This window comes from Suricata suricatta, chromosome 16 (genome assembly GCF_006229205.1).
Source record: "Suricata suricatta isolate VVHF042 chromosome 16, meerkat_22Aug2017_6uvM2_HiC, whole genome shotgun sequence".
Lineage (NCBI taxonomy): Eukaryota > Metazoa > Chordata > Mammalia > Carnivora > Herpestidae > Suricata > Suricata suricatta.
The window spans coordinates 47,498,606-47,519,677 of NC_043715.1; the positions used below are offsets into that span (position 1 = coordinate 47,498,606).

General features: G+C 57.2%; 1 protein-coding gene across 4 annotated transcripts; it reads right to left on the reverse strand.

Moving 5' to 3' along the window:
• Positions 1-5,690: 5,690 nt before the first annotated feature.
• KCNN4 (potassium calcium-activated channel subfamily N member 4) lies at positions 5,691-20,694 on the reverse strand. Of its 4 annotated transcripts, XM_029925774.1 has the most exons (10): positions 20,624-20,694; positions 17,356-17,564; positions 14,316-14,411; positions 12,668-13,095; positions 10,791-10,926; positions 8,609-8,719; positions 8,327-8,445; positions 7,960-8,029; positions 6,673-6,843; positions 5,691-6,282 (listed from the first exon to the last, which is right to left on the reverse strand). In XM_029925774.1, the coding sequence occupies exons 2-9, from the start codon at positions 17,512-17,514 to the stop codon at positions 6,676-6,678; spliced, it is 1,287 nt and encodes a 428-aa protein (XP_029781634.1). In that variant the 5' UTR covers positions 17,515-17,564; positions 20,624-20,694; the 3' UTR covers positions 5,691-6,282; positions 6,673-6,675. The 4 variants fall into 4 exon arrangements, with proteins under 4 accessions (XP_029781634.1, XP_029781633.1, XP_029781636.1 ...); XM_029925773.1 differs by lacking the exon at positions 20,624-20,694 and having other exon boundaries at positions 17,356-20,139; XM_029925776.1 differs by lacking the exons at positions 5,691-6,282; positions 20,624-20,694 and having other exon boundaries at positions 6,754-7,156; positions 17,356-20,139.
• Positions 20,695-21,072: the final 378 nt, after the last annotated feature.

Sequence of the window (21,072 nt, forward strand, 5' to 3'; positions counted from 1 at the left end):
TATCGAGAGGGGCGCCTGGGTGGCTCAGTCGGTTAAGCCTCCGGCTTCGGCTCAGGTCAGATTCCACATTCGTGGGTTCGAGCCCCGCATCAGTCTCTGTGCTGACAGCTAGCTCAGAGCCTGCTTCCGGTTCTGTGTCTCCTTCTCTCTCTGCCCCTCCGCTCTCATGCTCTGTCTCTCTCTGTATCAAAAATAAATAAAGCATTAAAAAATCAAAAAAAAAAAAAAAGGAATGAAGCTATCGAGAGGGGCCAGGTTACACAGGGTTGTGTAGGTCCCCGGAAGGGCTTTGGAAGTTACTTCCCGAGCATAACAGGAGGCCGTTGGAGGGCTGTGAGCAAGGCCCAGTGTGTTGGGATGTATGTTTTATAAACATTTCTTGGGGGCACCTGGATGGCTCAGTCGATTAAGTGTCCGGCTTCGGCTCAGATCATGATCTCATGGTTCGTGGGTTCGAGCCCCACATCAGGCTCTGTGCGGACCGCTAGCTCAGAGCCTGGAGCCTGCTTCAGATACTGTGTCTCCCTCTCTCTCTGTTCCTCCCCCACTCACGCTCTCTCTCTCAAAAGAAATAAAAACACACAAAAAAAGAACTAAAAAAAATCTTTCTAGTGAACACCCTCAATTAATGACTGTGGGGGCTTGTTGGGGTGAAGGCTGTAGACAGATAGAGATCAGAGCTGTGAGGACGCGTGTTGAAGACTTCTGCTGCTTTGAGCCACATGACTGTTGTCTGTGCGCAGAAAAGTTAACGCAGCGCCAGTTGCTGTGCGGAGAATGGCCTGCAGCTGGGCAGGCGTGGACACAGGTGATGAGGAAGCCCATGTCCCTGCCTGGATGGGAGATGGTGGTGACTCAGAAAGAGGGTTGTGTGACAGGAAGCATGAATCAGGGATGACTTAAAAGTTATCCTAAAGGTTTTGGGCTTGACCAACTGGACACAGCGCGACGCTTTTTGTACGAAGATGTGGAGGAGTCCTCTTTGTGGGAAATCGACAAGCTTTGAACTTGCTCACTCTGAGATGCTCGCTGGACATCCAGTAAGGGGCGGCAGTTAGGAGAGAAGTCAGGGTTGTAGACGAGATCTTTTACTGACTTTTCACTGTGAAATTTTATTATTTTATTTTATTTATTTTCAAAAGTTTTTACTGTTTTATTTATTTGAGAGAGAGAGATTCAGAGTGTGAGTGGGGGAGGGGCAGAGAGAGAGGGAGACACAGAAATCGGAGCAGGCTCCGGGCTCCGAGCTGTCAGCAAAGAGCCCGACTCTGTGGGGCTCGCACTCATGAGCCGCATGAGCCACGAGATCACCACCTGATTCGAAGTCAGCCACTTAAACCACCTGAGCCACCTGTAAGGTTTGATAGATGGAGGCAGAGGCCAGAGGAAAGAGAGAGACCACGTTATGGAGCCAAGAAGGCCTTTCTTGGAGTCTGCGATTCGCGGGCGAGGTTCCATGACTCTGGAGCGGGGAGTCAGGGAAGTCGCGCCTGATATGGGAGAGCAAGGTGTTTTATGGGTGCAGGAGTTCCGGGTTTGAGCTCAGGTGGGCAGATAGCCAAGTAAGGGCATCTTTGGACGGTGGCAGAATTCAATTGGCTGTTCGCTTCGGTGGGGAGGGGGATGCTGGAATTCCATGGTGAGGCTTTCCAGTTTGAGTCAGTCCAGATTGAGAGTGGGGGTCGTCAGTCCTGGCGGTGCCTAGAACTATTATCTGACCCGCAATAAAATGGCCGCTGGTGCTTTTCAAATGGCTCGGGTCCTCCCAGGTTTGCCGGCGGGGGTTGTCAGTGCTCGCAGCTTCCACAGCAAAGTGGCCGCTCAGTTGCCTTCCCATGGCAACTCTTACACCACCCAGGCGCCCCTCGGGTGTTCTTAAGGTGGGAGAAATTAGAGCATGTTTGCATGCTAGGGGAGTGGTAGAGGGAAAGTGGACCTGGAGGCTTAGGAATTGGGACCTTGGGCAGGTAGCAGGGTGGTGCTGACAGTGCACGGGAGAGAGGGATTGGCCTTGAATCGAAGAGGGGCCAGCTCTTCCCGCTCAAAGAAAGGAAAGTTGGCCATTCCCTCCAGGTTGTAAAAACCACTCTTGGGCCTTCTGTGTTGGCAGCTATCGCACACAGCATAAAAGCTCCAGAAAGCCGTTTGGACTGCAGTCTGGTGTTGATGTAAACGGCAGGGCTTCCTTTACGAACCGTAAGGAAGTCCTGGACTGATGCTCTGGATGTTTGTTCTAAGTGCTGGGGCCAGAGGGAGAGGATGGTGGTGGGCAGTTACAGACAGCAAGGGCTGCTGGGGAAGGAAGGGGAGCCCTTGGCAGGAGCAGCTGGTCATTACCCCATTTCTGGCTCGCAGACCTAAAACCCTTGGAATTCTGGGCCATAAGAGCAGAGGTGTCTTTTGTTATGTTAACAGGTGGCTTTTGGAAAGCTCCTAGGTAACCTAAAGGTGGGGGCTTGTTGCCAGGGCCCCAACCTTGTAGAGGTTGGAATTTCCAGTCTGACCCATGGTCTTCTGGAAAGGGGGAGGGGGTTGGAGGTTGAATCAATCGCCAGTGGCCAGCGATTTAATTAGTACTGACTATGTAATGAAGCCTCCGTCAAAACCCAAAAGGACAAAAAAGAGAAAGCAAATCCCAAAAGGACAGGGTTGGGAGAGCTTCCGGGTTTTAGGGCACGTGGAGATTTGGGGAGCGTGGGGCCCCTGGAGAAGGCACGGTAGCCCCCACCCTTCCCCATACCTCTTCCATCTTCCTGTTTCTGAGTTTTATTCTGGTTTATAATAATCACTGATTTACAATAACCAGGAATCCAGTAAGTTAAACGTTTCTCTCAGTTCTGTGAGCCGCTGCAGCAGATGAATCCAACCCAGGAGGGTCGTTTGTTGGAACCTGTGCTCTGTAGCTGATTGGTCCAGAAGCACAGGTGTAACCTGGACCTGCCACTGGCTTCTGAAGCTGGGGGACTGAGCTCCTAATCTGTGGAATCTGATGCTGTTTCCAGGAAGACAGTGTCAGAATCGAGTGGAAGCATAGGACATCCAGCTGGTGTCTGAGAATTGCTTGCGGGGAGGGGGCACTCACTGGAATTGGGTGCGGATTCGTTAGCAGCCAGGGTGGGATGGGGGGAGGCTGAAGGGGGTTGTGGAGCCTGCAGCGCCCCCAGGGTGAGGCCTGTGGGTGTATTCACACAATGGGACCCTATTCTCCAGTGAAGAAGAATGAGCGGCCTGGGTGGATCTCAGAGCCACTGTGCAGAGCCTGAGAAATCAGACCATGCTAGCATGTAGAGCATGTAGAGCAGGGCTGCTTTCAAAGTCGGACCGAAGAGGTCAGGACCGTGGTTACCGGGGGTGGAGGAGGGTGTTGGCTGGGAGGGACCTGAGAGCCTTTAGGGGGCTGGAAACTTCTGGCTTGATCTGAGTGGTGGCTGCTCCAGTGAATTAATTGGTAAAAATTCACTGAGACTTCATTTACACTGTGTGTGCTTTATGTAAGATGGATCTCCATAGAAGAAGAAATGAGCTGCGCCAAGAAGCTAGACTTTGACAGAAGGGCAGGTGGGAGCCACAGAAGTGTGAGCAAGGGCCAGGGCCAGGCATGTGTGAACGTTGGGAGAGTCCTCGAGGTCCAGGGGAGGCGGGTGCATGGAAGGAGAGAGGCCAGAGTCTGCCTCAGCCTCAGCCCCTGACTGGCTCTCTAACCCTGGGAAGCCCCCACCCCTCCCTGGGCCCTCTTCTCCACCCAGTCCTCTCGGGGGTGGAGGTAAAGCAGGAAAGAGAAGCTTGTGAGACTGAGCCCCTTGAGGACTAGACACCCAATTCATGCCTGCAGCCCTAGCCCCTGATGGAAGTGCTGATTTTGTGAGGGGGGTGCAGAAGCTGCTGGAAGGGGGCCTCAGGACCTCGGCCCCACATTGGGGAATGGGTGCGGGTTGCGGGGCAGATCCAAGGTCTTTGAGAACAGGGGATCGCTCACATGTGCTCTTAGCTTCTAAGTGAAAAGCCCCTTCTAACCAGTTCCTGCCTGTCTCAGCGGAAACCACCGAGGTGGAAAGTGAGGTGTTTTGGCCCCCAGGTGGTCAGGGTTTTCACTCCGTGATCTGCACTGAGGCTCTGCATGTGCCAGCCCTTGATGTTAAAGACACAGTAGAGAACAAAAATGAAAATACGTTGTTAATCATCCCTGAGCTTCTCATCAGGCCGTTGGCTAAACGCTGTGGCTCCGGAACCAGGCTCCCTGGGTCAGAGCCCAGCTCTCCGCCCTCTGCTGTGGCTCTGGGCAGGTTTCTTAAGTCTCTCTCTGCCTCAGTTACTCCATATGTAAAACAGGACCACTTTGCCTCCTTTTTAGAGATTTTGTGAAGTCTATATAGACTTAGCAGGGTGCTGGGCTCAAAAAATACTGTGATTCATGGGGCTGTGATAGCTTCTGGAAAGACTTTCTAGAGAAGGGGACAGACACCCAAGCAGAGACCTGAAGGAGGAACAGGAAGGAGTTGGCCGGCTGCCGAGGGCAGGACGGGGAGGAGTGGGTTGGGTAGGGAATCTGGCTGTAACACTGCATGGAAGGCTTCCTGCAGGGGGGAGGGCGGCGGAGATGTCTTGAGAGGTCCCATCCAGTTCCTGTCTCCTTACTGCCAGGTGGGCTGGCGGCCAGAGGAAAGGCAGTCCATGGGAGTGGGTGGTGCAAGCCCCAGTTTAGCTCCGGGGGCCGAGGGATGAGGCTAACTGTGGATTTGTAGGGAAATCCAAAGATAGCTCAGCAGAGGATGAGTCGCAGCCCGGGCTTCCCCACAGATCGAAGGAAGCGAGGATGAATCAGTCTCTCAAAGTGGAATGGAGCCGTTGTGGGAAGCGATGGGAAGTGAAACCCCCAAGAGGTCCAAGGCCACTCGGCCTCTGACTCACCTCAGGCAGGGCAGAGGGAGGGCTCGGCCACAGGGCAGGGCGAGCTGGGTGTGAATCTGGGCCTCGTGGCCAGACTTCCAGCTTCTAGACATCGCTCTTCTGCAGCCTCAGTTTCTGTATCTCTACAATGGGGTGGGTTGGTCGTGGTGATTTACAGGAGGGGAGCACACAGTAGGGCCTCCAGAAGGGCCGCCCCTCCCCTTTCCTGTCTGAGGCTTACGCAGATGATGGGATGAGTTTGTGGGATGGTTTGGGGTTCTAGTTAGTCTCCTGATGGGTGAGTTGTCATCCAGGTCCTGGCGAGATGAGTGGGGGGGGAAGGGCAGCAGAGAAGAGAAAAAGAGCAGCCATGCACCGTGTCTGAAAAGCAGTACCGATAATAAAAATGACGAACTCTCTCTTGTGTGTTTGGTTCTTAGTAAATGCCTGCCCGCCTGTGCCAGACCCTGTTTTCATCTTAACAGCAGTTCCCTGGGAAGGTGGACCCATTTTAGAGGTGAAGTAAAATGTTCAGAGAGGTGAAGCCACTTGCCCAGTCACCCAGGCAGTGGATGGCAGAGCTAGGCTTTGGACCCTGCGCTAAATCCCAGATTTGAAGCCTTTGCTCTCAGCCTCAGATCTGTGGAGGTTATTGAGGGCCCACAGACCTGGGAGGAGACTCAGAGGAGCGGGTCTGTTTTACAGGTGGAGAAACCAAAGTTCAGACCAGACAAGGAAGGGCCTTCCACTGGATGACCTGCCTGTTGGGGTTGTGCATATGTTTGAAAAGAAACAGCAACAACTTCTGGCTTTGTTTAACGTTTATTACAAAGTTAAGAGCAGAGACTGGGGAGTTGTGCCCTCCACCCGCCTTCTCCCCACCAGATACTCCGCAGCTCTGGAAAACGGTGTTCTCCTTGCTCTCCCGGCAGAGGGCGCTGCCTCCCCTCAGCCTCAGGCCTGGTTCCTTCAGCTCCCGAATCCAGCGGTAACTGAGGCATCCCAGGATTCTGGATTCTCCCCACCCCCACCCCAGGTCCCGTCCTCCTCTGGGACCCAAGAGTCTCACCCCCAGGCACCTCCCCTTCTAACTGAAAGCTGGAGGTCATCCGTAGCAGCATAGTGAGGATGTTTGTTGAAGGTATGTAGGGTAGTAGTGACCATTTTCCCACTGGGGGCAGTGGGGGGTGGGAGTGTGTTTGTGTGGCTATGGGCTTTCTCCTTGAGCCAGTGTCTCCTCCAGCAGCCATCAGTGAGTGAGCCCATCCAAAGGTGGGGCCCCCTTTGGTCCTTGCACTTGAGGTGCTTTATTCGTAGGGCTGGGTCAGGAGTAGCAGGGACAATGTCCTTGACCTCAGTCCTGGGGAAAGTAGCTTGGTTCTTCCTCCGTGGGTCCTGGGGAGACAGACAGAGATGGCTAGACAGGCAGGCTAGAAACCAGAGGGAGAGCAAGAGCAGGGACATTGGGTGGAAAGAGACAGACACCAGTGGACAGAGGAGGAAGGATGAGGGAGGGTGTACCTGCCACCGAGAGACTGGGCATTTGGACAGAGACTGAGAACATGCCCAGAGACAGGCAGGCAGAACGAGCAAAGGAAGAGAGAGGAGATACTGAGGGTCAGCAAAGAGAAGGACTGTCCCCTTCCCTCACTGCTAGTCCAGCCCCAAACTTGAGTCCTGTCTTCCAAACAGCAGAAGAGAGAGGCCATCCCCTGCGCCATGGCCCTGTGGGGTGCTATCCACAGGCGCCCCTCCTCCAGGGTGCCCGAATCCCAGTCCCCTCACCAGCTACGTGGCCTCCTGGCGTGGTTCTGGATGCTGCTGCTGTGGCCCCAGCGCGTTGCTAAGCAGCTCAGCCAGGGCGTCCAGCTTCCCTGCCAGCGCGTCCATCCGCTTCTCCAGGGCCTGGTGGGAGCTGCTCAGACCCAGCTGCAGGTCACACAGGATCATGTGCATCTGGGCAGAGGGGGGCCGGAGGCCTCAGCGGCTGAGGTGCAACTTCCTCCTCATCCCCGAACTTGGCTCGGTGCTTTCCATTCGTGGTTTAAAACCCTCTTTGAAAGCAGGGGGAGTGAGCACTCTGTTCCCGTTTTTACCGCTACGGAAACAGGCCTAGAGCAGTTAAAGTGACATGCTCGACGCAGCACCTGGAGTAAGGCTTAGTACATGGAAGGTCGGTGCTCACTAAACGTTTGTGGAGTTGACGAAGGACTTCAGGATCCGCGTGGCCCTTTCATTACCTTCTCAGAAGAGGATTCACAGCTTCATCCTTGAGGGTGTGTGAGCTTTCTATGAGATTTCTTGAACTCTATGGTTTTTGGCCGGATAATCTTCAGAAATTATGACCTGCCAATTCTGGCGGATCTAGGCCAGCACCTCCTCACTGAGACCTGCCATGCGGTTTAGGGGCCTGCATCTGTGGTTGTGTTTACCATGGCACTGATGCCAAAGGCCACTGTTTGAATTGTCTCGGGCTAATGAGAAAAAGCAAAGGCCACCGGAAGAGCAGAAGGCGCTGTGAGCCAAGCCAAGGCTGTGACGTCACCACCCCAAGCACTGGCCGAATCAAGTGGCCCCAGGCAGAAGAATGGAAAAGGGGTGGGGGTCCGCCTTGGCCAGGCGAGCCTGCCCGGGGCCCCTCTTTACAATCACCGCAGAGACTGACCTCCCTCGAAACGAGGGCATCGGTCTGTGTCAGTGTTCATTTGCGTTGTATTGGTTTTGCCATTTATGTTTGAATTTGGTTTGTATGTTTGCTTTGTTTTATTTGTTGTCTAAGAGTCAGAGTTGGAAGGAATTTCATGTGTCCACATGTAACTTGACAATAAAAATAATTTAAAACCAAACACTGGAGTTCCTTATACAATTTCTTTAAGTTTAAAAGGGATCTGATGTGTCCCCTACATGCGTTTAAGAAACACCGAATCATGCATTCAACCACAGATCTTTGTCAAGTGCGTTGTGTGCGCGCCAGCCCCCTGCCAGTGTTCTCTGTGCCGGGGCCAGATTTCCCTACCAGTGCAGTGGCCCCAACTCCCTTTTCTGCTAGACCCTCCCCCAGGGCCCCGGTACCTTGGAGATGTCCACCATGGAGTTCACTTGCTCTCGGAGCTTTCTGTGTTTCAGACGCACCTGGCGGAACCTGTGGGAGGCGGTGGGAGGTTAAAAGTGACCCTCGCTCGGGGGTGGATAAGGCGAGGAGAGACTCGCAGAGCAGTGAGGAGGGGTTCCATCTCCCAGGTACCCTGGCCCACACGAGGAGTGGCGCGGACCCACAGACGCTGAGACATGCAAGATGGGTCCTCCCAGAGTCACTGTGAGGTCTCGGTGGGCATCTGTTCAGTGAGACCACGCCCAGGTGTCCTGACCCGGGCACACGCTCACGCTGGCTCACACACACTGTGCAGAACGGAGGAGACGTGCGCAGGGAGGCCCTCACCTGTTGATGGCGGCCAGCAGCCTGCGCTGGTGCCTGCGGGCGGCCCCGCGGTCCTTCCGGCGGGTGTGTCTGTAGAGCACCCAGGCCTCCTGCAGCACTCGGGCAGCCGATTCCTTCATCTGGCAGTGGGCGCCGTGTCAGTGGGGACAGACCCCTAGGGCTCTGGGAAGAGGGGCTGGGGCCTGGGCCCCCTGCTCTGAGGAAGGGGAGGGTTGGGGGCGGGGCCAGGGGGGGACAGGTGGGGACTCCTGGGTGCTCTGGGTGCCGTATGCCCATCCTCACCTCTTTGGCATACTGGATGTCCATCATGAAGTTGTGCACGTGCTTCTCTGCCTTATTAAACTCCAGCTTCCGGGCCACCACGGCCACCAGCAGGGCTGTGCAGCAGACCCCCTGTGGGCACAGAAGACACTATGACAGCAGGGCTGTGGGGCTCCTGTGCCACCAAACTCTCCTTGAACCCTCACAACAGCCACAAAAGGCAAGCAAGACCACCCCTCGATGACAGACAAGCAGGCCCAGGGAGGAGAACGACAGTCCCACAGCCGTGAGGGGGGAGAGCTCAGACCACAAGTCACATGTCTGAGTCCCACGCGTGTGTAGCATTCACACCACCAGAATGTCCTCTTCCCTAAAGGGCACAGTTGGAGAAGGGGAGATTCTGGGTGAGGGGCAGCCCTCGCCGTTTCCTCCCCATTGCTCTCACCCAGTTGGCCATCAGGTCCCTGAGGGTATCCCTCAATCTCCTCCCGCCCCTGTGGCTCCTGCCCCGTTCTGGCCACACCCCTTCCTTCCTGGACCGTCTCCCGCCTCCTTTCTCCTGACCCTGACCCCAGGGAGCCTTCCCCCTTCCCCTAATCTAGGCTCCCCCTGCCCCAAACATCTTAACCTGGCTTTTAGAGCCTTCCAAGGTCTAGGCTTCGGCTCCAGACAACTCGGCCTGGCCTCATTCTGCCTCAGCCGCCCAAGCACTTTGATCCGTACGCTCCTCCCTTCTCCCAAGGCCTCTCATCCACCAGCTGCTGGATGGCACCTGCTGTTCTTCCTTACAATACATTTTCTTCTGGACCCTTCCCCATCCCCAAGCCGTATCTCAGCTCACAAAAGCTCTGAACAATTTACTTGTTGCAAACATCGGCTCCCTGACTGCCTGTGTTCCAGTTCAGCTCTGAGCACGTTCCTTAATCTCTCAGCGTCTCACTTTCTCGCCTGTAAAAGGGGCAGGCCCTCACAGTATGGCCCTGCAGATTCCTTAAGTTAACACCTGGAAAGTGTTCAGAGCAGAGACTGGCACAGAGGACGTGCTCAGTAAAGTTGGCTCTGATTATTCCATTATGCTGGGAACTCTCGGCCAGGAGTTGTGAGCTCTAGTGCAAATTGCCTGATCTTCCTAGGGCTCTCCTTGACACAAGGTTTTTCCTTGTGTCAAATGAGAGAGGGGGTCCCAGGCAGCCCTGAGGGTTGGAATGTTTCCCTGGCTGAACCTCAACCCCCTTTCCTGGTCCCAAAGACTCACTCCTAGGAAGGGGATCACACCTGTCACCCCATCCATCACCAGTGTGCCCAGGGCTTGGAGATGCAGCATGTCCTTTCTGGGACAACATCAGAGCTGGAGGCTGGCAGCCTGAGTCCCTGAGGGTGGGAGGAGCCAGATCTCATGAGGAGGTGAAGGCCAAGGCCAAGGCCTTCAGTGCTCGGTCTGGATGGGGCTAGGGACGAGGTGAGGTGGGGGCAGGGGGGACTGGAAGCCTGGGTCTATGAAAGGAAGCTGATAGATGTCTGAGGCGGACTCTGGGGAACCTCTGCCTCATCCTTGAAGACAGAGGAGCTAGGGTGGGGACAGCTGGATGCTTGAGACTCGTTACAAATAACAGCCTTTCCAACCCCACCCCCTGAGACCCTTTAGGTGGTTTAATTAATTTGATCTCAGGAACCCCATGAGTAATACACTAGTATCAGCATCCCCATTTTATAGATGAGGAAACTGGAAGACTATAAGGCCTGACCCCTGCTTGGTGGTGGCAGAGACAGGATTTGAACCCAGGCAGCCTGACCCTACAGGCAGGCTTTTGATGAATCTATAGCCTTAATGGAAGCTGAAGACTGAGTTCCTGGATCCTGGAGGAGCCTAGCGCTGGGAAACCAGGTGCCTGTGTCCTAGCTGGTTGACAGGATAGGGGTGTGAGGAGCAGGGCTAGATTCCTGGCTTCTGGAAGGAAATAGGGCTGGTAAGTCAGGGGCCTGTCTTATTGAGGACGGTAAAGTCTAGGGTCCTAGGTTCCAAAGACAGCAAGGACTTAGGGCATGGGTTCCTGCGATTTGAAAGGAAATAGGACAGTGGGTGTCCAGACACCCAAGTACCTTGGGGGTGTCCTTGAATGCCTTTGTTGGCTCCATGACTTCCGGGGGCCCAGAGGATGAGGAATTGGGATAGGGGTAGGGTCCCCAAGGGCGCTGTACTCACCATGACTCCAGTGCAGAGGCAGACAATCTTGCCCCACATGGTGCCTGGCACCACGTCCCCATAGCCAATGGTCAGGAATGTGATGGGGATCAGCCACAGTGTGTCTGAAAGGTGTCCGGTGGCGTTAACGGCCTGCCTGTGGGGAAAGATGAGTTAGTTCTGAAACCTCACCCCATGATATCTGATACTCTCCTTCCTAACACACCTCCAGTCCCCAGAAACACCCAGAGGAAAAGTCGGTCAGGTTTCTGGGCTTTGGAGAGCCTGCCTGGCTGCCTCTCTACTGTGCGAGCTGGGCAAGAGAGGCTCAGCCACTCTGGGCTGTGGGATTGGAACCTGGGTCCAACCAATTCCAAAGCCCGGTTGGTTTTAGCTAGGCTACCAGGACTGCTGCTTTCAGAGTGCGTGGTTGAAGGGTTGCGAGGGGTAGAAGCCCAGCCCAGAGTCCACTTGTCCAACCTGACAGTGATCTCATCCACCCGGATGAAGGGGAGCCTTTCTCTTGAAAAAAAATTTTTTTTAAGTAACCTCTATGCCCAACGTGGGGCTCAAACTCTCAACCCCAAGATCTAGAGTCTCATGCTTCAGCGACTGAGCCGGCCAGGCTCCCTAGGGGCCCCTTTCTCTAATGTCCACAAAGATGCTGTATGGCCTACAGGTGGCCCGGTCAAGTCCTCCCTTCCCCTCACTTCATGGAAGGAGACATTTCGTTCCAACCGTGGAAGGGATTGAAGATCTTAATTTGTCTAACTCAAGCCCACAGACCCCCTGCATCGGGGTCAGCAGGGGAAGAAGCTTCATTCATACTGCCCCTAGACCCATCAGAGCCACTCCTGCCTGGAGGGGGGAACTGAATTCACACTGTTAAGCCCCACTCCCTTCATCCAGAAGGACATTCAAGTCTGAGGACTTCGGTCTTGGGATTTAGAAATGGGACCCCCTCCTCACCCTCCCATTTTTCAGATGAGAAACATGGGAGGAAAACATTCTGCAAGATGAATGAGTTGAAAATCGTGAGAGATTCGAATGGCTGGGGAGACTTGAAAGACGGAGGAATCTGCCACCCATTTTACAGATGAGGGAACAGAGGGTCAGAGAGGAAGGATCTAGAAAGCAAATGCTTGTCATTCCCTGCCTCTTTTCAAGAATCCTTTTCGGGAAGTACTCAGCCAGAGGTTCCCGGACTTGAGCAGGGATCAGAATCACCTGCTAACACAGATGGCTTGGCCCTACCCGCCAGGTTTAACTTGGTAGGTCTGGGTAGGGCCTGAGATTTTGGATTTGCAGCAAGTTCCCTGCTGGCCCGGTTCACACTTTAAGAAACATTGGCTAAGATTACCCTCACTTTCTTTATCTGCAAGAGAGAGAAACGGAGGCCCTGAAAGGCTACAGGCCCAGCATCCAGTCTGTCCAGCAGGCAGCGTGGAATCCTGTATCCATTCCCCGTAGGGAATTTCCTTCCAGAGCAGCCCCAAAGCACCCCGCCACCCCGTGCCTGGGCCAGGATCATGGGGAGCGCCCACAGAACACATCTGTACTAATTTGGAAAAGGTGTCACTGACCTCCAACGAGGCGGTTGCAACCCTTAGCCAGGCCCCAGTACCTGGGTTTAGAGACTGAAGAGATGCCTGGACACCTGAGTCAGGGCAGGTGTGGAAGTGGGAAGGGAAGGGCTGGCTAGGGCCTGTGTGTGTCTGGGGAGGCCGGAGGTGGCCAGTCGGTTCCTCCCACGCCAGTGGATGCTTGTGGACAAACAGCTTTCTCCTTGCTGTGCCCCCCAGGGGCCCAGGCTGTCCTGCCATCCAGGGAAGCTGGGGCTGTAATCAGCTCCTCCAGATGCTCCAGGGACCCCAACCCTCCACCCCCAGCACCCTCACCTCTCGGCCACCGACAGCACCCAGGCGGTGGTGAGCCAGAGGCCAAGCGTGAGGCAGAGCAGCAGGCGACCAGGGTGCGTGTTCATGTACAGCTTGGCCACGAACCAGTGGCGGAAGCGGACCTGGTTGAGGGCGCCGATGCTGCGGTAGGACGCGTTGAGCAAGACGCCGCTGCGCAGGAGGACGGCGCGGGGCACCAGGTAGAGGCGCAGCAGCATGGCCAGCGACAGCAGCGCCTCCCCCTCATCCAGGAAACCCGGCCAGGACTGTGTCGCCGCGGGCCGGGACCCCAAACCCAGAGCGCACCGCGGGTCCCGCACCGGCGCCGGGTGCAGAGCGCATACGGCCAGCTCCAGCACGATCTGCGCCACCTGCCGCCCGGTCAGCGCCACGCGCCAGTCCCGGAGCCCGTGGTCGGTCATGAACAGCTGCGGGGAGGGGACAGACGGGGGAGGGAGGGGGGGTCACACGAAGGTCAAGCGGCGCTGCCTGCCAGCCTGCGCCCGGGAGATAAGGGGAGCGCGCCCACCGGGGCCGGGGCCCTGGGGAGGGGGCAGAGGGAGGCAGTTAGCGCCTGACCGGCAGGTGGCACTGCGGAGGGTTGCAGAAGGAGTGGGTCAGGATCTGAGGAGGGTGCCTCTCCACCTTCTCCCACCCCCCACCCCCAGTGTCAGCCCGCTTGCAGAACTTCCTGTGGGCCCCACATTGTTCTATATATCGAAGACCCAGGTGAGGGAAAGAGAAAGCCCTGCCTCCCTGGAGCTTACAGCCCACAGGCTCGGAGCCATCTCCGCCGCCTGTTTCTGGGGACACGGGCAGTAACTAACTGTAAACCGCACACCATTAGCGGGGAGGGGGGGGGCTATAGCTGACATTTTACAGGGCACTTGGGACGTGGGCACTGCTCTCTCTCCTTTCCATGTTATGACTCAGGGAATGCCCACAACACAGTGAGATTGAAAGCATCATGACGCCCATTTTACAGATGCAGAAACTGAGACTCAGGTCCTTCCGGTGTAGCAGCACAGCTGAGCTACAAATTGAGGCCACTTAACCGTTTGAAATGACTTGCTGTTAGTTAGATAATATGTACTTTTTTACTGAGCAGGCAGCACAGCGGGAATTATTGCATATGGCCAGTAAACCCCACTTTACAGGGTAAAGGGGGAAGGGGTAAAGGCAATAGGGTCCTGGGACATAGGAGGTGGAGAGTTGGGTGTCTGGACAAGGCATGAGATGGAAGGGGGGGCGATGGGTGGAAAGACAACACCCCCAGGTCTAGGAGGCAATTGCCAGAGAGATGGGGAGCTCAGGAGTAGGGAGGGACCTGCAGGCACATAGCCTGGAATGGTAGGGCCTCAGGGATGGAGGACGGAGATGTGGGGAGCTGGGCCTGGAGCGGGGGTGCCTGGGAGTTCTCAGCGCCCCAGGGCCGCAAATGGAGCCTGGGGCTGGGTTGCTCTGGGAGGCTCTGTCTGTCTGTCTGTGGTTATTCTCATCTTGGTGGGTGAGGGTGTGGACAAATCTTAGGGTGGAGAAACCTCATTACTCAGACCAGGAGGAGGAGTGTGGAAAGTGTGAGCTGACAGGGTGTGGTAGGGGCTAGGGGGGAGCAAGGAAGGGGCCCCCGGGGTGGGGCCCGCCCTACCTGGACCTCTTTCGCGTGAAATACCACGATAAGACAAAGAAGCAAGAAGGTGGAAATGCTGATCATGCATTTAACCAGGATCAGGTAGAGCGCCCACTGTTGGGAGGGATAGAAAATGGGGTAAGATTCCAGGTCCCTGAACTCAATTCCCAATTTCCTGGCCTCTTCCGCCCATCCCCCTGCAAAGCCCAGTCTCCCCCACGACCCCCCTTGCAAAGCCCAGTTCTACCCGACATCTCAGTTTGGGGAACTCTCAAAACCATCATCTGGCCCCCAGGGAGAGTGCCCTTTTCCTTCCCAGCCTTCCGTCTTCAGCCATTCTCCTGGACCCACACCTGACGGGAGGGGGGGGGCTTGCAATCCCTTTGAAGTTGCCCCAACCCCTTCCCCATCAGAAACAGTTCCTCAGGTGTGGGGTGTGAGGAGTCTAGAAACCCACACCTGGCCTTCAGAAAGGTCCCCCTCCCTTCCCTCCTCACACAGCTGCTCCTGTCCTAGAAAGCAACCTGCCCTAGAAGGTCCTGGCATCTTCTCTGTTCCCCAAGAAGCCAGCCTAGAAATGATCTCTCAATACCCAAGGAGTGAATGGCACCCTCCCCGACCCAGCTGGGTCCCTGAGACCCCAGCCCCAGCTCTGAGGAAAGCCGCTGAGTGAGTCCTAGCCCCGTGTCTCCTTCCCGCTGCCCTCTCTCCTGGCTCTAAGCCCAGGGCAGATCTGGCCGGAAGCACATGGCCTCCAGAAACCACGGAGAGATTTTTTTTTTTCCTCTCCCTTTGTGTGGCAATACCTTGGAGAGATCTAGAATTCTTGAAGGAGGGATTTAGGGGGGACTGGGATTGCTGGATTCCCTAGGGGCATGGGGAGGGGTCCCCACCTGAGGGGTCTTGTCAGTGGGGAAGGGACCACCTGGGCTCCCATGCTGAGCTTAGCACCTGTTTCCCCTCAGATAGCTACCGCTCCCCTGGGGCCAGGGCCCCACCTCTGTGCAGGGGACGAGGGCCAGTTTCCTGCCCCAGGGGACCTGCCCCCCCTCCCAGAACAATAGTGCTGTTGTTCCCAGCCCTCCGCTACCCTCTTCAACCTTCTAAGTCTCCCCAGTTCCCTGTCTCTTTATTTAGTGTGTCTCAAAGTCCACTCCACTAGACACACCCCTGCCCGCACAGCACCCCGCTTCTCTGGTGGGCCTCCCTACTTTGCCAGTTTCTCTTCCCCCACATCCCTGACTCAGTCTCTGGTTGTGCTTCTGTTTCCATCTCTACTTGTGTCTCAGGGTCTCTGTTTCTGCTAGACTTTCCTCCTCCCTGTGTGTACCTCACTCCGGGAGTTCTTGCTGTCTCTCACAGCATCTCTGTCTCTGTCTCATACCGCCTTCCTCTCTCTGTGTATCTTGGTCTCTCTGTGCCTCTCTCCGCCCCTCCCCCTGCTCATATCTCCATCTTGTTCCCTGCACCTGCCTCTCCTCCCGCCCCCCCTCCACCAGCAGGTGTCTGGGGCCCTGCAAAATGAGCCCGTAAGATTGAGATGGAGGTGGGGGGCAGGGATGGACGCTGTCGAGGCACAAGTGGAAAAGGGGGCTGAGGAGGACCCTTAGGGTCATGTATCTGAACCCTCACCCCCAGTTTACAGATGGGGAAACTGAGGCTCAGAAAGTCACAGCAACTTCCCCAGGGTCCAACTGCCAGAGGCAGCAGCCTGGCAGCCGGCAGAGGGAAGGAAGAACTGAGAGGTGAGAAGGTGGAGGGAGGCACTGGGGTAGGAAAGACCCCCCTGTCCTTTCCCATCTGTGGCGCTCATGTCCTCACCTCCCCTGCTGGGCGGGGTGCTGGAGCGTGGGAGCGGCGGGTAGGCCCTGGCCATGCTTCCTGTTGGCATGCGCTTCGGCGGCCCCACCCCCTCTGTGCCCGCTGCCCTGGCCTCAGCTGCCCGGCCAGAGGAAGCCAGCCTGCTCTGACCCTTCACTGGCTGCTGACCACTTCGGGACTGCCCTCCCCCCCTGTCCTCAAACCCAAGCCTGAGCCGCTCTGCTCCAGGAGGGCCCCAGCCCAGTCCTCAAGTCAGCGCCCCCCAGCCAGCCCGGTTCCACGTCCCTTGCCCCAGACAGTTCTCCAACACCTCCTTTCCGGTTAAGCAACTCTGTTCTGTCCTGACCCTGGTCCTCCATCTGCCCCATCCCTGCCCAGACCCGGGCTGGCATGCGCCCAGAGCCTGCTCAGACCTGCCCTGGCCCCACCGGTCCCTTCTTCCCCACTCACACTAGCCTCAGTCAGGCCCCCTTCCCACAAAGACGCTCTGAGCCTCGTTCTTCAGACCCAGGAGCCTGGGCGCCCAGCCCCCTCCCCGGGGACCTAGGAGTGCAGGCTACCCCACCCCTACCTCTCCATTATGTCTCAGACTAAATAGCAGGTAGACTGTGGGGAGGTTGGGAATGACGGACATGGGGAGGGGCCGGTGGTTTTCCATTTCCCACCCCCACCCCACCAGCCAGTTTCTTCTGCTCGCTGCCCTTTGCCGCCAAGGCACTAGGTAAACCTTAGACTTCAGATAAGGACCAAGGAGCCGCCGCCTACTGGAAGAAGTTAGTTTTCCTCCCTACCCTCCCTTCGCTGACCCTGAGGCTCTCTCTTCTAATGGGCTCTTGGGAGCCTGGAGGATCTAATCAGGCTCCCCCTGGCCCCCTCCCCCCCAGGGTCCTGGACCTCCAGCTGTCCAATCGCAAACCTTCAAAGACTGAAACACTGTGGCCCCTTTCTTTTCTCTTCCTTTTGCAGAGAGCGCCCTCCCTTGGGCCCTGGGAGTCCAGCCCCCCAGCCCCCTCCTCCTTCAGACCCAGGAGTCTGGGCCCGCCATCTCCTCCTCAGACCCAGAAGTACAGACCCCTCTTCCTCAGAGTTAGGGGTCCAGACCCCCAGCCCCTCCTCCCTCAAACCCAGGGGTCCAGGTCTCCTAGCCCCTCCTCCCTCAGACCCAGGGGTCTCGGCCCCCAGCCCCTCCTCCCTCAGCGCCCAGCCTCCCACGGCCCAGGATCAGAGCTCCACTCACCGGGCACCCTCCGAACCATAACATCTCCGCGTGCAGCACCATGAGTCCGATGCCAGCTCCCGCCAGTGCCAGTGCCCAGCCAGCCAGGCACTTCTCCTCCTCCAGCAGCCGCTTTCGCCGCTGTAGGGCCCCCAGGCCTGGCACCAGCTCCCCGCCCATGGCCCCTGCGGTCTTGGGGCTCAGCCAGCTTCCTGCCCAGGGTCCCCCACCTCGCAGCACACAAAGGGCAGCCACTGTGGCTTGCAGGTCCTCAGCCTGCTCTGCTCCTTGCTCTGGGGCTCTTGCTTTGAGGCACGAAGGGAGCCTGTGCCCTCTGGGGGTGGTGACTGCTGGGCAGGGCGGGGAGGGGCTGGCGTGGCCCTCGAGCAAGGAGAGGCTCCCCAACCACCCTTCTCAGTCTAAGGAGGGACTGGGGTGTGTCTTGGGGTAGAGCAAGGAAGAGGCGTGCATCCACATGGATAAAGACACTACTGGGGACACAATAGTTTCTGTCACACACAACGGTCTGTGCCGTGTAATACACATGGATACTTAGCCACACCCAGACACCACAAGACACCCGGTGATAAACCCTCACACACGGCATGGCCGGAGACGGAACGTAACACACATGGGCACACAACACAACCTACACTGAGTGACTCACAACTCCCGATGAGCTCTGAAACCCACAGCCACACCCAGACACCACACATACGGTGTGACACACGCCGGCACTCAGCGAGGCAGACACTGCCCCGTGTGGCACATGACCCCCCAAATACTGTCCACACACAGGCACACACGTGGCAGTCAAAACAGATACAACATTCTCCGACACAAAGAGCCACACCCTGACCCCCCCGGCACACCCTGCCCAGCGGTAGCTACATTAGCATAACAGATACCTGTTTTCCAACGACACATATTCACTCAGTGACACCCAGACGCCACACTCAACATGTCTGTGTAAACGATGCGCTAATAACAGCGGCCCAGACATTCCACACCTGTGGAGTGATACCTGGCAGGTGCAGACACACCACATTTAGGGACACACCGTGGCCGTCCTCAAGCACCCAGCACAGAGAGAAATGCACACCGATCCGCATAGTGACGCGCAGCGACTCAGGTGCACACGCTCCCGGACTGATTTGCAGCACAGACACATGACCATGACCGCCACACACCGTGCACCCCAGGGCGCAATGCCTTTCAGGTGCACAGATACAGCGACATGAATGGGCCCACGGAGAGACATGCACTGCACGGTGACACGTAGGAAAGCCCCCAAGCGGCACATGCCCAGAGCAAGGCATCCTGGCATCTTCTGGGGTGTCATGGAAGGCAGGACCCGGAATGGCACCTCAGGGGCGAGGGAGGCCCAGGCGGGAGCTCCTCTGACTGACAGGCCACATCCGAACTGCACCCGCACGCGGCCTGGCTCCCGATCCACTCCCACACGCGCGGCCGCACAAACACAACATACACAGAGTCCTGTGCGAACACAGGGTGTGACATGAAGCCCACTGACGCAGTGCTTCCCTGCACCACCTTCCCCGAAACACCGTGCATCTCAATAAAACATCAGATGTGGCCCATGGGCACGGCCGCCACCCAGGCCCCGAGGACAGCTCACACAGCGCCCCGGCAATGCCGTCCAGCGCATCACAATACGCAGCCACACAAACACAGCACACTCCGCCCTCGGCACCCGGGCTGCGCTCATGGCGGGGAAAGCAGAGGCCCCCACGACGGACATGCATAGACCTGGCACCCGGGCTCACATCGCTGAATGACACTCACAAGCCCCTGAAACAGACGCAACGCACAGCGACACACAGAACAGCACATGCGAGCAGAGTGACCCACACTGCAGAGTGTCACCGAAGGCAGCAGCACAGAGGTGACCTGCCGATCTGAATACGGTGTATCCAGGCGTGTTATAAAACACCTTGCGCACGCTGGCCGCACAGCCTGCGTCCCCGGGAGCTCGCAGACGGAACCCGCTCCGTCCTGTGTCATGTGTCATGCGGAGACACGGACCCGCCAGCCACAGGGAATGGAGACGCTCACGCACAGACACGTCTGGCGACACGCGGACACAACCCACACAGACACACCCAGAGACGCCAGACCGCACTCACAGACACACCTGGTGACAAAAACACAGCCCGTGCTGCTGTCACGCCTGCTCCACGGCACACACATGATCCCACTTGGGCTGAGACACGGCAGGAGAGTGGTGGGGCACACCTGGGCACACCCAGGCACCTTGAGTGTGCCCGAGGGGAGAAAACGGTGCTGCCGGCACTCCTGCTAGCCGCCACCCCTGTGGCCTGGCCCCGGCTCCCTGCACCCCTTCTCCTCTGTCTCTGGTTCTCGGTCTCACCTTGGACTCCTCTCTCAGCCTCTCCTGCTCTGGAAGCCTCTGGGTCCTGCATTGTCTTGGTCTCTGCCTTTCCCTGTCTCCGTTGTTCTCTCCTCTATGGCTTTATCTCTATCTCTTCTGGCTCTGTCTCTGAGTGTCTCTGACTCTGTTCCTTTGTCTCTTTCCATTTCTCTGGCTCTGTGTCTCTCAGCCTAGCATCCCTGTCTAGGTCTCCATCTTTATGTCCCTCATGTTTTTCTATTCCATCCTTTCTCCCAGTCTCTGTCTCTCTGTCTCCTTCCCTGTCTGTGCTCTCTCTCCGTGTAGTGGTCTGTGTCCCTGTCCCTTGCTGACCCTAGGTCTCTCTGTCTCTGTCTGTGACTCAGTTTCTCTGTCTCACTGTCTCCCTGCCTCCACACCTCCCTCTGGGCTTCCCTCTGTCTCTCTGTCTCTGGCTCTGCCTCTCTCTGGGCCTCTCCGTGCTTGTCTCTGCCTCAGTTGGACTCTTCTGTCCACCAGCACAGCTGGGAGGCAGGCTTGCCCTTTCTAGTTCCGCCAGGCCCCACTCAGGGCAGAAGCCTCGGCTGCCCGAGCCAGAGGCCACGGAAATGAGACCTCAAGCCCCAGCTCCTGCCCGGCCGCTTCTCGGTGCGGACCCTAGTGAACACTGATGGCGAGGGGGTAACAGTCCAAGAGAGGGAGAGAGATGGAGATGGGGGAGGATTTGAAAAAAATCAAAGAGATGGGGAGAGGAGATGTGGTGAAGGGAAAGCAGAAGCCAGGATCGAGACGTGGAAGTTAGAGCAGACAGAAGTTTTGTCTCAAAAGAGATTGACTAAGAGAGAAAAACGGAGCAAAGGCTGGCATGGGAGAGGCCAGGGTGGGCAACAGTGGGGTCACAGTGGGAAAGGCACTTGCCTCCAAACGGAAGTTCTGGGATGTGGGGGTCAGTCGGTAGGACACACCGCTCCGAGCCAGCTCCCTCCAGCCCAGGGAGGGGCTGAGCCGGGGGGTGGGGGTGACTCAGGGCCCCAGAGCTTCCTGTGACTCAGCCCTTGGTCCCAACCCTGAAGGGGGAGTGGAGAGGGAGAGGGGTCTCTGTAAAAGAGAGGGAGGAGGATTCCCAGAGGACCTCTCTGCCTGGGTTGCCCACCTCAGAGGAGGGGGGGGCTACTGACTGGGACTTTGAGGGGAAGAGGGGCTGGGGGCCTGGACCCCTGGGTCTGAGGGAGGAGGGACTGGGGCCTGGCCTCCTGGGTCTGAGGGAGGAGGGGCTGGGGGCCTGGACTCCTGGGTCTGAGGGAGGAGGACCTGGGGGTCTGGACTCCTGGGTCTGAGGGAGGAGGGGCTGGGGGCCTGGACCCCTG

What these genes read in the sequence shown, in the direction of transcription:
- KCNN4 (XM_029925774.1), bottom strand. Translation starts at nt 17,514, where the DNA reads ATGGGCGGGGAGCTGGTGCCAGGCCTGGGGGCCCTACAGCGGCGAAAG. An exon ending in ACATCCAGTATGCCAAAGAG is followed by an intron (nt 8,446 to 8,608) that starts GTGAGGATGGGC and finishes GCCCACTGCCAG; the next exon opens with ATGAAGGAATCGGCTGCCCG. An exon ending in CCATGGTGGACATCTCCAAG is followed by an intron (nt 6,844 to 7,959) that starts GTACCGGGGCCC and finishes CCCTCTGCCCAG; the next exon opens with ATGCACATGATCCTGTGTGA.